Raw genomic sequence first — 18458 nt, 5'->3', positions numbered from 1 at the left:
CGAAATCTCGTCGCAGCTCTGGGACTAGCCGGTTTGACGCACATCCCTTGCCTGGCGCATGTGCTGAATTTGGTGGTGCAGAAGTTCATTCACAACTACCCCGACATGTCAGAGCTGCTGCATAAAGTGCGGGCCGTCTGTGCGCGCTTCCGGCGTTCACATCCTGCCGCTGCTTGCCTGTCTGCGCTACAGCATAACTTCGGCCTTCCCGCTCACCGCCTCATATGCGACGTGCCCACCAGGTGGAACTCCACCTTGCACATGCTGGACAGACTGTGCGAGCAGCAGCAGGCGATAGTGGACTTTCAGCTGCAGCACGCACGGGTCAGTCGCACTGCAGAACAGCACCACTTCACCACCAATGACTGGGCCTCCATGCGAGACCTGTGTGCCCTGTTGCACTGTTTCGAGTACTCCACCAACATGGCCAGTGGCGATGACGCAGTTATCACGTTACAATACCACTTCTATGTCTCCTTGAGAAAACACTTAGGGCGATGATGGAAGAGGAGGTGGCCCAGGAGGAGGAGGAGGAAGAGGGGTCATTTTTAGCACTTTCAGGCCAGTCTCTTAGAAGTGACTCAGAGGGAGGTTTTTTGCAACAGCAGAGGCCAGGTACAAATGTGGCCAGCCAGAGCCCACTACTGGAGGATGAGGAGGAGGAGGATGAGGATGAAGCATGTTCACAGCGGGGTGGCACCCAACGCAGCTCGGGCCCATCACTGGTGCGTGGCTGGGGGGAAACGAAGGACGATGACAATACGCTTCCCACAGAGGACAGCTTGTCCTTACCTCTGGGCAGCCTGGCACACATGAGCGACTATATGCTGCAGTGCCTGCGCAACAACAGCAGAGTCGCCCACATTTTAACGTGTGCGGACTACTGGGTTGCCACCCTGCTGGATCCCCGGTACAAAGACAATGTGCCTACCTTACTTCCTGCACTGGAGCGTGTTAGGAAGATGCGCGAGTACAAGCGCACGTTGGTAGACGCGCTACTGAGAGCATTCCTAAATGTCACAGGGGAACAAGTGGAAGCCCAAGGCGAAGGCAGAGGAGGAGCAAGAGGTCGCCAACGCAGCTGTGTCACGACCAGCTCCTCTGAGGGCAGGGTTAGCATGGCAGAGATGTGGAAAAGTTTTGTCACCACGCCACATCTAACTGCACCACCACCTGATACGGAATGTGTTAGCAGGAGGCAGCATTTCACTAACATGGTGGAACAGTACGTGTGCACACCCCTTCACGTACTGACTTGATGGTTCGGCCCCATTCAACTTCTGGGTCTCCAAATTGTCCACGTGGCCAGAGCTAGCCTTTTATGCCTTGGAGGTGCTGGCCTGCCCGGCGGCCAGCATTTTGTCTGAACGTGTATTCAGCACGGCAGGGGCGTCATTACAGACAAACGCAGCCGCCTGTCCACAGCCAATGTGGACAAGCTGACGTTCATAAAAATGAACCAGGCATGGATCCCACAGGACCTGTCCATCCCTTGTGCAGATTAGACATTAACTACCTCCCCTTAACCATATATTATTGTACTCCAGGGCACTTCTTCATTCAATCCTCTTTTTTTAATTTTACCATTATATTGCGGGGCAACCCAAGGTTGAATGAACCTCTCCTCTGTCTGGGTGCCGGGGCCTAAGTATCTGAAAGTGGCCTGTTCCAGTGGTGGGTGACATGAAGCATGATTCTCTGCTATGGGACCTCTCTCCTCTGTCTGGGTGTCAGGGGCCTAAATAAGTAAAAGTGGCCTTCTCCATCGATGTGTGACATGAAGCCTGATTCTCTGCAATGCGACCTCTCTCCTCTGTCTGGGTGCTGGAGCCTAAATAAGTAAAAGTGGCCTTCTCCATCGGTGGGTGACATGAAGCCTGATTCTGTGCTATGTGACCTCTCTCCTCTGTCTGGGTGCTGGGGCCTAAATATCTGAAAGTGGCCTGTTCCAGTGGTGGGTGACATGAAGCCTGATTCTCTGCTATAGGACCTCTCTTCAATTGATATTGGTTAATTTTTATTTATTTTATTTTATTTTAATTCATTTCCCTATCCACATTTGTTTGCAGGGGATTTAACTACATTTTGCTGCCTTTTGCAGCCCTCTAGCCCTTTCCTGGGCTATTTTACAGCCTTTTTAGTGTCGAAAAGTTCGGGCCCCCATTGACTTCAATAGGGTTCGGGGCGAAGTTCGGGTCGAGTTCGGATCCCGAACCCGAACATTTTCGGGAAGTTCAGCCAAACTTCTCGAACCCGAACATCCAGGTGTTCGCTCAACTCTACTCATGATTTATGAGACGTGTTATCTAAACTAAATGAGTTAAGGAAACACATTCAATTGCTTTTCAATGGCTTTTGTCTCAAGATAAGAGTTAAGAGCTTGAGTGCTAACCCTGCTACATCTGTACACTGTCCAACACAGCAGGCAGTGATCAGGAAGGGACGCTTTGTCAGCGGAGGTGAAGAGCTGCATTTACATGCAGCATTCACCCCACTGTATGAAGATGACTGATTGTTACAGCCATACAGATTCCTGCGCTTCTGGGCAGCAGATTGTGCTTTGTGAAAGATGAGTTAATGTGCTACATCAACAATTAATTCACCCGATGAACGAGTGTTTTGCTTGTTCTTCATTTGATCGACAGCACACTTACAACGGCCACTTAACAGGAACGAGCATTAGTCGTAACGCTTGTTCCCGATAATCGGACTGAAAGTTGAGCCCTGTAAATCCATCTTTTCTCTTGATTATTGAATGACCTGGGCAGTTTCATATGCTCTGGAAATAACTAAGCAATGAATGTTCCTTCCGAATAATAGTAATCGGGCATCTGTTAACCACTTACTACCACAGTCAGTTTTGGCCTTCATTAATATGTAAATTGTGGCACACAGAATTTTTTTTTGCGATTTCGGTTATTTATTGATGCAATATCATACAAAGTTCATGATCCAGTTACATTCTAAGCCCAATTAGGCAACCACTCTTGATAATGATGATGACCGGACGTTTCGGTCCAAGTTGACCTTCCTCAGCGGTCTTATCTGTTTTTTATGGTGAGGAAGCGATGGGCTGGATCACATCGTCATTATCAAGAGTGGTTGCCTAATTGGGCTTAGAATGTAACTGAATCCTGAACTTAGTATGATATCGCATCAATAAATAACCTAAATTGCAAAAAAAATTCTGTGTGCCACAATTTACGTATTATTGATTTCGACTACTCAGTCTTTGTGAGCACCAGCAACTACAGTGTGCGGCGCTCCATTCCCTCATTATTACACAGTTTTGGCCTTCATGACATGGCAATTTTACTATTTTTTTCTTCCACGCCCTCCATGAGTCATAACTTTTTTCTTTTTATCTGTAGATGTTGCCGTATTAAGTCTTATTTTTTCAATGGTACCATTCTGCGCTCTATCCAATGTACTGAAAAAAATTGTAATAGGGGCCTCATGCACACAACTGTATCTGTTTTGCAGTCTGCAAATTGTGGATCTGAAAAATACGGATAACGGCCCATGTTGCATCCTCATTTTTTGTGGACCCATTGACTTCAATTTCTGCTCTGGATATTAGAGCGGGGGTTATTATGAGAAGGATATTACAGAAAATATAATTTCTTACTTTATCTGTTAGTGATGGATCATTCTCATTATCGTGCTGAACGCTGTTTACATTTACATCACCGCCTGATGCTTCTACAAGAAAAAATACCTCATTAGATAACTTGACAAAATGATAATGTAATACTATTTTGTGAATACACAGTTTGGGTGTGTAGATGTCATAAAGGGGGAGGTTGCCCCCTATGAGTAGGGGCAAAGAAAGCACAATCCAAATTTTTGTCAACTGGTTTCGAGATGTGAAGTAAATATGGCCCTTTTCCCCACCACTCCAGAAAAATATTTTTTCTAGAACTAGTCCTAGTACCTTTCCCATTGGGTGGTAAGTAGCCCCCAGAACATTCTATCATTAATACACTTTTAGCTGATGGTAGCAATCTATTTGGACATAATGATTTTGTAAGGTTGCTTCTTACGAACCAGAGCAAACGGCTGCTAGAAAGATGAACCAAGCACTACTATGTATATGCGCAGGCAGCAAGCAATTCTACGCTTCCCATGCAGAGAAATGAGCTGACGCACACAGCTTCCCTGCCCATATCTGAATGTTGGGGGTTAGAAAGGTTAGACAAAATACCCATGGCCCATCACTAGGATGGCTTGAGTTGGGCCATCCCTTTTGAGATTGTACTGTATATACTGTACATACCTTGAATAGCCATTTTCTCTAATTTAGTGTGAAGCACACTCTGATGACCTGTATTATGTAAAAAAAACACTCATAAAAGACTGTCTTTCATAATAAGATTGATAGTAGTAATAATAATAGCAGCCCCTGTTTGTACAGCTGTAGCACATTCTACAGCACTTTACAGACAATGAGAAGACTTAGGAAGAGTACATTAGATGCTGGTCTGGGGCACTTGCAGAAATGGGATATAAGGAGAGGATCGGTACAGGTTAAGAGAACATATAATGTCATAAGGGAACTAGCATGGGAACAGTGAAATACAGCAGTGATTATACCTCTTCCTAGGCCTTGTGACATCCCGTTCATTGGTCACTTGTCCTAGGCGCGGCTCAGCCAAGTTCAAGTAAATGGGACTGAGCAGCAATACCAAGCACATCTGCTACCAAATGGACGGATCTGTGCTTGGTAAGCTACAAGGCCTCCTCAAAGATTTGATCGACAGGGGTGTCGGGTGTCGGACCCCGCCGATCTCATATTAATGACTTATCCTGAGGATAGGTCATCAATATGTAAATCCTGGATAACCCCTTTAAAGGGATTCTGTCACCTCGTTTTAGCTTATAGGGCTGCGGACATGCACGGCTAGATCGCCACTAGCATGTCCGCAATATGCCTGTCCTATAGGGCTGTGTCCTTTTATTTAGTTTATGTAATGATTTTAGAGATATGTAATTGAGCCTTGTAAGGTGCCCAAGGGGCTGTACTAACCTTCTTGGTGCCCAGCCACGCCCCCCTGTGAAGGAGCCCAGCACCGCCCTGCGTCCTCCGAATCACCTCCTTTCTTCACAGTTAGATTGCCGAGCTCGCGCATGCCGCAGTGCCGGTATAGTGTTCCTTCCCTGTGCTGGCATCAGCCTTAGGGAAGGAACTGCGTATGTGCGAGATTACGGCAATCTAACTGTGAAGAAAGGAGGAGATTCGAGGACGCAGCCGGTGCTGGGCTCCTTCACAGGGGGCGTGGCTGGGGCACCAAGAAGGTTAGTACAGCCCCTTGGGCACCTTACAAAGCTCATTTACATATCTCTAAAATCATTTTTTAAACTAAATAAAAGGACACAGCCCTATAGGACAAGTATATTGTCCACATGCTAGCGGCAATTTAGCCGTGCATGTCCGCAGCTCTATAACCTAAAACGAGGTGACAGAATCCCTTTAATGCGGTCTAATCTGCATATTCAAGATAACAGGTTCTCTTTAATCATGATTTTCAGTAACCTTACATAGGATACTGCATGTACATAAATTATACATACACTGCTCTTCAAATTTCTTTACTTTGTGAGAGAGGTCTGATCGTCCGATTTCCTCTAAATAAGATTTCAACATTTTCAGATTATCTTCACTTAATTTTCTTTGTTTCTCCATTTCAGAAAGGACCACCATCATGCATTTCTTTGAGATAAGACACATAACAGAAATGTGCCAAATTAGTTCATGAATATCTACAAAATATGACCTACTGCATGCACATATTTTTCTACTGGTTGAATTAAAGGGAACCTCTTAGGACCTTATTCTGCCTGAACTATGGGCAGCATCCAACAGGCTCTCTGGTTACAAATGCTGGGGCATTTCAGGGAAAACATAGTTAAAAATGAATTGACATGTTTGTGTATCTATTCACAAATAGGAAGAGACATGTCAATCAACCAAAGCTGGGTAGAGAGAATCCGGCTGCAATGTGTCCTGTTGATTTTTCCCTTGTTTCCCACTAATGTTCAACTATCTTTTCCATACAGAATTGCAGGGTAACACAACGTTCTCCTGAACTTGAGAGCCAGTCAGAATTTCATGCTGCCCATGGTTCAGGCAGCATGAAGCTCCTCACAGGTTTCCTTTAAGCATGACATTCATACAAACATATAATGGGTCTGCCTCCGTTGCACAATTTTGTGGAAGGGGTGCGGACCCATTCATTTCAATGCTCCGGTCCCGCAAAAAATATAGAGCATGTCCTTTTCTTTCCCAAAATTGAGAACAAGAATAGGCATTCTCTATAGCGCCGGCCATGTGCGTTCCGCAAAATGCGAAACCGGTATCCATGTTTTGCGGATCCGCAATTTGTGGACTGCAAAACACTTACGCTCGTGTGAATGAACCCTTAAATGAATGGGGACATGTGCTGTCCTTGGAGAACACGTACACCACACATCCGTGGAACACTGACGTGTGAATGAGGCTTTATACCTTGTGAAGGTGATACTACAGTAATACACTTTTTCTTCTCCCTATTTATTGCACCATCTGTGATAGACTTGGGTTACATAGTAACTGAAAGTCACCTGTGAATTTCTGGAAAATTGTGGTAGCAACATCAGTTTTTCCCTATGGTCAAAATAGTTGCTAGCAACATTTGGGATAGTCACATTTCTGGAGTAGGTTCTTTAAAGAGGATCTCCAGGCTACAGATATTGATGAACTATCCTCTGGATAGCAGAAAACGACATCAAAGGACATAAAACATCTAGTTTATTTAGCAAAAACAATTTATGGCATATTAGCAACATTTCGGCCCAGAAGTGTTGTGGAATAGGTAACTCCACCATCTTCCTTTAGTTCTTTAGTGTTTATTAAAGGGGTTAGGCCTCTTGCACACGACCGTATGCCGTCAGAGACATACGGTCCGTGAGCGGGCCATATGTCCCGGAGCGGCATTGATCGTGTGCAGGGGAGCACACTGCATCATAGATTACAATGATGCTGTGCACGTCCGGCCGCCCGCAGGACTATTGTCCCGCAGTCATAAGATAATATGAGTGCGGGACAATAGCCCCGCGGGCGGCCCGACGTGCACAGCATCATTGTAATCTATGATGCCGTGTGCTCCCCTGCACACGATCAATGCCGCTCTGGCACATATGGCCCGCTCACAGACCGTATGTCTCAGATGGCATACGGTCGTGTGCAAGAGGCCTTATCCAGGAGTTGATAATCCTCAGAATAGGTCATAATTATCACATCTGCAGGCAGGGCCAATTCTAGCTCTTCTGCTGCCTGAGATAAAGATTTAAATGCCCCCCCCCCCCCCCATTAAAAAAATAGTATGAAAGCCAACCAAGTAGCCCACTATACACTCACCTAAAGAATTATTAGGAACACCATACTATACGGTGTTGGACCCCCTTTTGCCTTCAGAACTGCCTTAATTCTACGTGGCATTGATTCAACAAGGTGCTGATAGCATTCTTTAGAAATGTTGGCCCATATTGATAGGAAAGCATCTTGCAGTTGATGGAGATTTGAGGGATGCACATCCAGGGCACGAAGCTCCCGTTCCACCACATCCCAAAGAAGCTCTATTGGGTTGAGATCTGGTGACTGTGGGGGCCATTTTAGTAACAGTGAACTCATTGTCATGTTCAAGAAAACCAATTTGAAATGATTCGAGCTTTGTGACATGGTGCATTATCCTGCTGGAAGTAGCCATCAGAGGATGGATACATGTTCTCATTCTGTTTATGCCAAATTCGGACCCTACCATTTGAATGTCTCAACAGAAATCGAGACTCATCAGACCAGGGCAACATTTTCCAGTCTTCAACAGTCCAATTTTGGTGAGCTCGTGCAAATTGTAGCCTCTTTTTCCTATTTGTAGTGGACATGAGTGGCACCCGGTGGGGTCTTCTGCTGTTGTAGCCCATCCGCCTCAAGGTTGTGCGTGTTGTGGCTTTCACAAATGCTTTGCTGCATACCTCGGTTGTTAACGAGTGGTTATTTCAGTCAACGTTGCTCTTCTATCAGCTTGAATCAGTCGGCCTATTCTCCTCTGACCTCTAGCATCCACAAGGCATTTTTGCCCACAGGACTGCCGCATACTGGATGTTTTTTCCCTTTTCACACCATTCTTTGTAAACCCCAGAAATGGTTGTGCGTGAAAAATCCCAGTAACTGAGCAGATTGTGAAATACTCAGACCGGCCCGTCTTGGCACCAACAACCATGCCACGCTCAAAATTGCTTAAATCAACCTTTCTTTCCCATTCTGACATTCAGTTTGGAGTTTCAGGAGATTGTCTTGACCAGGACCACCCCCCCTAAATGCATTGAAGCAACTGCCATGTGATTTGTTGACTAGATAATTGCATTAATGAGAAATAGGAACAGGTGTTCCTAATAATTCTTTAGGTGAGTGTATATACCGCACACATAAATATATACCAGTAGTTATTATATACCGCACACATAAATATATACCAGCGCATGAGCCGGTATACTTCTGGGTACCAAGAGATGAACAGTTACTGTTTCTTAAAGGGAGTCTGTCATTAGAACACTCGGGCTGTAAGTACCCAGGCCGCTCTGCCTTCTTCTCACAAACAACTCCTCCCTAGACTGTTTCATATGAATAAAACAGCGTTTTTGCAGAACAAAACAACAAAGGTACCATTTGACGCTTGTATAGTTATGCTACAGTGCTATGTAAGTAGTGTATAAGGGCAAATTGTGGTGATAGGCTCCCTTTAAGTAGAGGCTCAGCGTCTGCACAGCTACTCAGTGCAGCAGCGCAGGCGCAAGACTGTCAGGGCCAGACAAAAATAGTATATGTTATAATTAGTGTTGAGCGAACTTGTGTTTGGGTTATCGGAGAATCCCATTATGGATTTCACTACCACGGACCATAAATGGAATTCTATGACGGCATGCACCACGGAAGCCTATAAGAGGCATTCGGTATTGCATTCCATCATAACAGAAGTTGATGGCCAGCATAGACTTCTAACAGCTGATAACAGCCGGCCTCTTCTAACAGCTGATCAGCAGGGGTCCTGTGTGTCGGACCCCCACCTGATATTGATCAGCTATCCAAAGGATAGGTCATCAATATAAATTCCCGGATAACCCATTTAATTCTGACTTTGACTGGCATGGTCATCTCACATAAATAAGAGGGCAAGGGCACTGAGAAATATACGCCACATACTCCGAATCGCATGTACGTATAATGATGCTGAATCCAGTATTGCTATCCTATTTATAGATGATTATAAGGTATCTTCCTCTCACAATATTATTGCAAATAAATCATTAAGACCGGGAAAATTGCCATTCTAGTGATGAGCAGCATAGGCAATATTTGTTTTCGCAATATTTCGCAAATTTTTGGCCTAATATCGCCATAAATCCGCAAATTCTAGAATTCGTGATCTCCAGTCATTATTTTTATGATTGCAAAAACCGGCAATGTAATATGCGCGTATTGCTTGCGCAATACAGGTCTGTTCATTTTTTGCTACATTTTTCAAGCTGCTAGAAGTTTCCTGGCACTGGAGAAAATAGTTGGCAGCAACTTTTGTGACTGAGGAAGAACTCCAGATCACTGTAAGTAATTTTACATTACAGCACTGTTTTTGATTACATTTTGCATGTATGGCAGAACAATATGCTGTACAGTGTTTTGCTGAATAAAGAAGCCATTTATGGAAGGAGTGCTGTCCCTATATTTCTGCTATTTGGAAGTTACCAGAAGAGGTTCCGCTGGTTTGGGAGCACCTTATCCATACCTTATCCATACCTGAGCTTGTGCTGCTCTTTTTATGTCCTCTTCCAGTTCCGTACACTGTAGTGTTTAGCGCTGCAGCGGCCAGAAACAGGATCTGTTGGGGTGCCGGGTGTCGAACCCCCACCGATTTTATATTGATGACCTATTTGGAGATCATAGGTCATCAATATCTGTAGCCCAGAAAACCGAGCATACTTTCCTAATTCTGGAAAGCCACCAACAATGCTTCTTGAAAATTCTACAGTGCACATGTAAAATCCAGTGGTGGAAGTTAAGTATGGTGCGGGTGCTACTAAATTAGCAGATGACTTTCTTTTTCAAGTTCAGCCTCATGATTTACAAATTATAAACCTGTTTTCCTGTTAGAAAGGGCTATTTTTTTAAAAACTGGATTAAACATTTTTTATTTCAGCACTACTATACCATTGAAATTTAAATACAAAATATTCTCCTTCTGTAGCAGTCAGCACAGAGAGGTTAAGCTCCACATAGATAGGAAATTCATTGTTGATTTTCTGCTGTGAGGGTAAGATGTTATCTGCTAGTATAATAGTAGATGTAGAATTTAGGATGACAGTATGACACCTGTATGGTTCTCTTGACAGAGCTAGATAAAGATGCCCACAAAAGAGTATTGGAGTAATTAATGTAATGTGTCACGCTCTCTCACTAAAGGGTGGGCTCTTTCTGGTCACAGCGATGGTCTGACTGAGAAAGTCAAGCAAGGCTGCCCGGCATGTTAAAAGTCCAAATAAAAGAGGACGTTAAAGAGCCAGCAGAGGAAGTAGAATACATGGAGTGACCTCAAAAAAATCATATCCAGAAAACCTTTCCATATGTTTTTTATAAATAAAAATTATGGTGCATAGAATATTTACATATAGGTTGTTAATACGTAATACAGGTACAATCTTTGGATGGAGGTATTCCTTTAAAGAGGCCAGAGAGGTGTATTGGGGTGTGTCCTAAAAACTCGCGCAGACCATAGTCTATGTAGTATATCACCATTGTAGAAACCCTGCAGTTCCCAGAAGACTCTATCACGGCTCCTGAGATTATGTGCATGTATTTGCATATAGAATTTTAAAATCCAGAATATCTTACTGCTTTGTTAAGGGTACGAAGGTGCCTTATCTCATCAGATAACAAAAACATGATTTTCTCAGTCTCTTCAGAGGCTAGATTCATAGAAATATCATAAAGCAGGGACCTGTGGATAATAACAAAGGAATAGAATTAACTACTTTGCATTTCAGTTCCTCCTAAAATTACAGCACCAGCAAATGAGTGTGAACATACAGCTAGATTGCACCTCTTGATACCTTAATACATTATTGCATATGCATCAGATCGATAAAGGACATCGATCCCTGCAACCGCTGCACCCTCTCTACTCTGATTGACGGGGCCGGACATAATGAAGTTTGCACTGCCTGGCCCTGTAAATCAAAGTGCAGAGGGTGCAGCAGTTGCAGAGAGAGCTGGGCCTCTAGGTGCAATGGAAACGCCCCCGTTGCTCCTAGAGACTCATTTGCATATATTGAAACTTAATTTTTCTCAACAATGCAGGCACATATGAACATGGAACAACACAGATGTCTTCAGCTGCCAAGCGCACATGTAACAGGTCAACCAGTGTCAGAGGTACAAATCTACAAACGGAAAGCCAAAACGAGAGTGTGAAAGTAGCCTTTACTGCACAGATCCAGCATCTATCCTCTTATAGCACAGAACAGAAAAAATTAAAAAGTATAAAGTAGAACTGGCTTAGTTGTCGATAGCAACCAATCAGATTCCACCTTTAATTTTTGACAGCTCATTTGAAAAATGAAAGGTGGAATCTGATTGGTTGCTATGGGCAACTAAGCCATTTCTACTTTACACCAGTTTGATAAATGACCACAACAGTGTTTTTCTGTCCTGTGCCATTTGGCATCTGGCATCACGACTGATGAACCAGATGTATGAGAACAATCCCATAGAAAACTATGGGATCAGTTCTAGCTGATTTGGCATTTTCTACTTCACACCGGAGGAGAACTGGATCAGATCGGCGGACATGCGTGAAGGAGGCCTTACAAAGATCTTGCTGGTTAGGCTGTGGTTAATACCTGTATTTGGGAACATGCTGGAAGGATCTTTCAAGCTCTTCCATTTCATTTTCTGTAGTCTTTAGGACATTTGCTAAGATATCTTTTCTACCTATTTTACTCAGAAGTTCTTTAAGAAAAAGCAAATTGTCTTTTGAAACAAAACCTTTCTTCTTCAGAGTTGAAAACAGCGTTGTTCCCTCTTTTATGTTTTCCTTATCTCCTTCTTTTAAATTCTTTCCACATAAAAAGATCATGGCCTCTAATTCTTTATCTGTGAGCTCATCACTGATTTGCAGCAGAGTGGTCTGTAGGTCTTTATCCATCTCAGGTGTGAATGTAATACTATGAAAAAGGAAAATCATGTATAAGAGTAAACATTTCACATACATGTAGACTGCCGTGCATGCTTATATAGAACATATTTAAGGCAGATGTCAGTTTTTTTATGCTGTTTTTGAAGCCACAGCCAGAATGGATCATAAATAGAGGACATGTACAAAGGAAAGACTTTCACACGAGTGAGTTTTCCGCGCAGGTGCAATGCGTGTGGTCAACGCATTGCACCCGCACTGAATCCTGACCCATTCATTTCAATGGGTCTGTGTACATGAGTGTTTTTCACTTCCACGTTGCGTGAAAATCGCAGCATGTTCTATATTCTGTGTTTTTCACGCAACGCAGGCCCCATAGAAGTGAATGGGGCTGCGTTAAAAAACGCATTGTATCTGGATGCACTGCGTTGCATTTTAAACGCAAGTAACTTAGCAACAGTGAAGGGATTTAAGACAGGAAGTTCTGTTCCACAGTGTGCGGCTCCAGGCAGTGCAGTGAGAAGGTTGTATTTGTGAGTCTCCTGCCCTTGCGGAGCGATTTGAGCAATTGAAACATGTCCAAAGCTACACAATCATCAATGGATGTGGAGAGGCTGATACTCCTCGTGCAGGAGAGGTCCTGCATTTGGGACATCAGGTCACAACCGCTATAAGAAGGTTGCCACATGGGTGGAAGAATAGATGCTCCTGAATGGTTTTTAAATGGGGAATGCAAGAAGCTATTCAAACAGGCATGTCAGGAGTGGTGACAGGTCCTCTTTAATGTAGTACAATGTGGTAAATGTATTTGGCCGATGATAGTAAGATGTGATGTGACAATTTTTTTTTTTTTACAACATTGTGGTCATATATTAATGTGTTTTTTTTTTTAAAGAACGGAGGACAATCTTAAATAGGAAGCTGATGAATCTCCACCACAGCACTCGACCACGTGTGAGGAGGAGACTACCTCTAGCACACCTGCAGAGAATGCGGAAAGACCCACCACATCAGCAGCCGCACATCCCGCTGCCTCGATACAGGATCCCCCCTACCCCCACTTTGCCCATATCGAGCTGGCCAAGAAGACGGCCCATGCCTCCTGCTGAGACTCTAGTCAATAGCCAGGTCCTAGAGTACTTGGCTAGAGCCCGGCAGGAGGACCACATTGACCATTTTGGTCAAAGTGTGACGCATCATCTGAGGAGTGTGCTGCCAGAACGATTGCTGAGAACTCAAGCAGCTCTCGGCATCGTTCTGGAGGTAGCCACTCCTCCTCATGATCCGTCAGAAATATTTTTGGCCCTGGAAAATTGGCGCACCCATGGGCACATGTCTGTCCCCTGGCCAATTTACCAGGTTCCACAGGGGCTGCTCCAAAACCCCACAATTAGGGAACATTATGGGCGAAAAAGTAGGCCATACAGCCAACTGTATGGCGAGTCTTCATATGGCCAGCCTGGCCCCTTCTCCTCCTCCCAAGCTGCCCCATCCCAGCACTCTGTCCCTTCTTCCCAAAGCACCTACCATGTGTCACATTTTCAGTCACCGCCAGGGTTCACCCAGCCGTTTTTTTTAATCTTTCATTTTTTATTTCTATTTATTGTTTATGTTATTTTTTTTATAACAAAAATCAGTTGAGTACTCTGTGCCAAAAAATAAACTGAGTTTTATTTTCATTTATTTGATTCTTTGCTGTCTTTATTCTACACATTAAATAATTATATTTATGCAGCACAAACACATAGAACACAATAATTGTACACGTTTCCTATAAATAATAGAATCTAAATACACGTAACTATATAAACATGATTTATAATTCATTTACACACATACATATTAATTTAGTTAAAAACAAAATCAACCAATTGAATGACTTTAGTCAACATTTGGGAATTTATAATACATATCTTCAAAAGTAACTTAAAAACATTTTAATGTACATTATGCACACGATAGTCTAGAGCAGGCATGTTCAACCTGTGGCCCTCCAGCTGTTGCAAAACTACAACTCCCAGCATGCTCGAACAGCTTACAGCTATCAGCCTACAGCAGGGCATGCTGGGAGTTGTAGTCTTACAACAGCAGGTTGAGCATCCCTGGTCTAGAGTCTAGACAATACAGATGGAGTTTAGTGACAAGACACATGTAATGATAGTTGTTAGTAATTGATAATGAGGCCAACTACAACGTTATTAATTATGATACTGGCATACATTTAATAGTGCCTACATTTAATCTTTACAGTAATGAGGTATTAGTACATATATCACATACCGTGTTAAAATAAAAACCTATCACACAAACCAGCCAAACAACCAAACCTCCCACAAAAAATGGAGCTTTCCACAAATATAATGTATGCTAGGGGTTTTGATATATGTTGGCAGTAAAGGTGAATCTAGAGAATGGTTCAGGGTTTTTTTTCACGCGCGTTAAAAACTCATTGTTGAGGGAAGTGCTAGATTTAAATATACACTGCTCAAAAAAATAAAGGGAACACTTAAACAACACAATGTAACTCCAAGTCAATCACACTTCTGTGAAATCAAACTGTCCACTTAGGAAGCAACACTGAGTGACAATCAATTTCACATGCTGTTGTGCAAATGGGATAGACAACAGGTGGAAATTATAGGCAATTAGCAAGACACCCCCAATAAACGAGTGGTTCTGCAGGTGGTAACCACAGACCACTTCTCAGTTCCTATGCTTCCTGGCTGATGTTTTGGTCACTTTTGAATGCTGGTGGTGCTTTCACTCTAGTGGTAGCATGAGACGGAGTCTACAACCCACACAAGTGGCTCAGGTAGTGCAGATTATCCAGGATGGCACATCAATGCGAGCTGAGGCAAGAAGGTTTGCTGTGTCTGTCAGCGTAGTGTCCAGAGCATGGAGGTGCTACCAGGAGACAGGCCAGTACATCAGGAGACGTGGAGGAGGCCGTAGGAGGGCAACAACCCAGCAGCAGGACCGCTACGTCCGCCTTTGTGCAAGGAGGAACAGGAGAAGCACTGCCAGAGCCCTGCAAAATGACCTCCAGCAGGCCACAAATGTGCATGTGTCTGCTCAAACGGTCAGAAACAGACTCCATGAGGGTGATATTAGGGCCCGACGTCCACAGGTGGGGGTTGTGCTTACAGCCCAACACCGTGCAGGACGTTTGGCATTTGCCAGAGAACACCAAGATTGGCAAATTCGCCACTGGCGCCCTGTGCTCTTCACAGATGAAAGCAGGTTCACACTGAGCACATGTGACAGATGTGACAGAGTCTGGAGACGCCGTGGAGAACGTTCTGCTGCCTGCAACATCCTCCAGCATGACCGGTTTGGCATTGGGTCAGTAATGGTGTGGGGTGGCATTTCTTTGGAGGGCCGCACAGCCCTCCATGTGCTCGCCAGAGGTAGCCCGACTGCCATTAGGTAACGAGATGAGATCCTCAGACCACTTGTGAGACCATATGCTGGTGCGGTTGGCCCTGGGTTCCTCCTAATGCAAGACAATGCTAGACCTCATGTGGCTGGAGTGTGTCAGCAGTTCCTGCAAGACGAAGGCATTGATGCTATGGACTGGCCCGCCCGTTCCCCAGACCTGAATCCAATTGAGCACATCTGGGACATCATGTCTCGCTCTATCCACCAACGTCACGTTGCACCACAGACTGTCCAGGAGTTGGCAGATGCTTTAGTCCAGGTCTGGGAGGAGATCCCTCATGAGACCATCCGCCACCTCATCAGGAGCATGCACAGGCGTTGTAGGGAGGTCATACAGGCACGTGGAGGCCACACACACTACTGAGCCTCATTTTGACTTGTTTTAAGGACATTACATCAAAGTTGGATCAGCCTGTAGTGTGTTTTTCCACTTTAATTTTGAGTGTGACTCCAAATCCAGACCTCCATGGGTTAAAAAATTTGATTTCCATTTTTTAATTTTTGTGTGATTTTGTTGTCAGCACATTCAACTATGTAAAGAACAAAGTATTTCAGAAAAATATTTAATTAATTCAGATCTAGGATGTGTTATTTTTGTGTTCCTTTTTTTTTTTGAGCAGTGTATATGTACATATGCCCCAACATATATGCATATATATATATATATATATATATATATATATATTGGCCCTTTTATATGGGCCTGTCCAGGTGGTGTGAATATATACATAGAGATGTATGTATGCCCCCTTGGCAGCATGCATCAGTATGTATATAATATATTGTATAGGTGGGCTTATTGGTGTGTATATGTGTGTATATATTTATGGATGTGCCCCAAACATCTTGAGAAAGGTTCATGTTTGAACCGAAACGTCGCTTTTTGCCACCATATGGGTGAATAAACACACTATTTCATAGAAGAATCGCTTTGGAGTGCAGTCCGATCTTTTGTTTATATATATATATATATATATATATATATATATATATATATATATATATATATATATATATATATATATATATATTCCCCCAGAAGATGTATATCTATATATGTGTATGGATGTGCTCCTAGCATCTATACACATATCCTATACAAATGCGGCTGTCCCCCTGTCCGGGTGCCCCCCCCCCCCAACCTCTTCCTGCATCACTGCAGGGGATGAGAAGGTCACCAGATGGCTGGACAATTATGTCCAGCTTCTGGTGACTTCAAAAGGCATGGGATCAATAGAGATCCGATGCCTTTTGGTTAACCATCTCCAGCTCTGCTGGGGATAGTTAACATAACATAGAGAGGGAAACAAGCGTCCCTCCCTCTGTTATCTGCATACCTCCGGCGCGATAATTATCGTGCCGCAGGGTATGCAGATGCGCTACAGGCGGAGGATCAAAAAATCCCCCCGTCTGGAAGCGCGCTCCGGGATGCGCTGGCTGGCGTGGTGCTGTCATATTACCGCGCCGGACCACGTGTTCTTGCCACAGCACGGGCTGATTGGGAGCGAGTACCGCCGAACTTAAATAGTCCGGCGGCGATACGCTCAAGTTAGTAGAGGACGGCAGCCCAACATGGAGGATCATCCCCTAGAAGAACGAGCACCCCTGGACAATGAGCATACCATCGGCTGAGTATCATTAACCCTCCCTATACCATCAACGATTCCCTATACCACCAACGATTATTCCCCTGCATTAACACTTATGCCCCTGCATTAACCCTTATTTATTCCCCTGCATAATTCCTTATACCACCAACGATTCCCCTGCATTAACCCTTATTATTCCCTATACTACCAACGCCCCTGTATTTACCCTAATTCCCCTGCATTAAACTTTATTATTCCCCTGCATTATTCCCTATACCACCAACGCCCCTGTATTAACCCTAATTCCCCTGCATTCCCCCTGCATTGCATTTCCAAAATCCCCCCTGCACACCCCTGGTACCCCCTGCACAGTTAACCCCTGCTCCCCTGGATTATTTAACCCCTGTAGTACCTCCCCTGGTATATCACCCCATCATCTACCCCTGATCCCCTGGTACCCCTTGATACCTCTTCACTGCTGTCCTGCCTACCCCAGCAGCAGCTGAGTGTGTGATAACCCCTCGTTACTCCCTTAGGGATAGCTTAGCGCCAGGTTGGGTGGGCTGCTAATGTGTATATGAGTATTATGAGTAGTTCGATTTTGGGGTTGAATATTGGAAGTGGGATTGTGTCTAGTGTAGTTAGTACCGTATTGCTGTGTTGTTATAGTGTGTTTACATATAATATTGCTGTGTGCTGCTATAAATATATATATTTATTCCACTGATATAGATATATATAATTATAAGCAAATATTAGACTGTAACGTGTAGTGTGTTAATAAATTCCTTTTATTTAAGCACGGTGTAGTCTTTTGTTGTAGTAGGCGCCGCATGTAGTTCAGTGTAGAGTAAGGTAATCAGTAGCGTTTGTTTAATTGGTATAAAAAGGCAAAGGCATCACTAGACGATTCACGCCTATTTATGAATATTAATTTGGCTTTGGTGAAGGAAGTCGCTATTCTGTGAATTAGTCAGGCAAGAGAGATGTGGTCAGTGGTTTCTGAGCGTCCAGGACCTGATAATTCGGACAGAGAGCGATTTTTCAACCAGAGCTAGGCACGAGCCAAAATCTACAGCAGAGAACTTAAATCTTTCTGATTTGTGTATTAAGTATTTTCTGATTCCCTTACACGCCCACTGAGAACTGGAGAGAAGTTATCACATACACCACTGAAGAGACAACCATCATCATTGAAGCTGAACAGAAG

At 43.9% G+C, this 18458-nt stretch overlaps 1 protein-coding gene across 2 annotated transcripts in view; it reads right to left on the bottom strand.

The window, feature by feature from the left end:
• Nucleotides 1-18458, bottom strand: part of LOC121008461 (caspase-8-like) — a 54546-nt gene that overhangs the window by 18603 nt on the left and 17485 nt on the right. For both annotated transcript variants that reach the window (XM_040441032.1, XM_040441033.1), the window contains exons 2-6: nucleotides 11929-12252; nucleotides 10922-11027; nucleotides 5572-5710; nucleotides 4277-4324; nucleotides 3629-3702 (exon numbers count right to left, since the gene is read on the bottom strand). In XM_040441032.1, coding sequence (XP_040296966.1) covers nucleotides 3629-3702; nucleotides 4277-4324; nucleotides 5572-5710; nucleotides 10922-11027; nucleotides 11929-12233 — 672 coding nt within the window. In that variant the 5' untranslated portion in view covers nucleotides 12234-12252. The remainder of the gene's footprint in view (nucleotides 1-3628; nucleotides 3703-4276; nucleotides 4325-5571; nucleotides 5711-10921; nucleotides 11028-11928; nucleotides 12253-18458) is intronic.

This window comes from Bufo bufo, chromosome 7, assembly GCF_905171765.1.
Source record: "Bufo bufo chromosome 7, aBufBuf1.1, whole genome shotgun sequence".
Taxonomy (NCBI): Eukaryota; Metazoa; Chordata; class Amphibia; order Anura; family Bufonidae; genus Bufo; species Bufo bufo.
The sequence above is the reverse complement of the archived record's forward strand: the minus strand, read 5'-3'. Positions and strand labels throughout refer to the sequence as shown.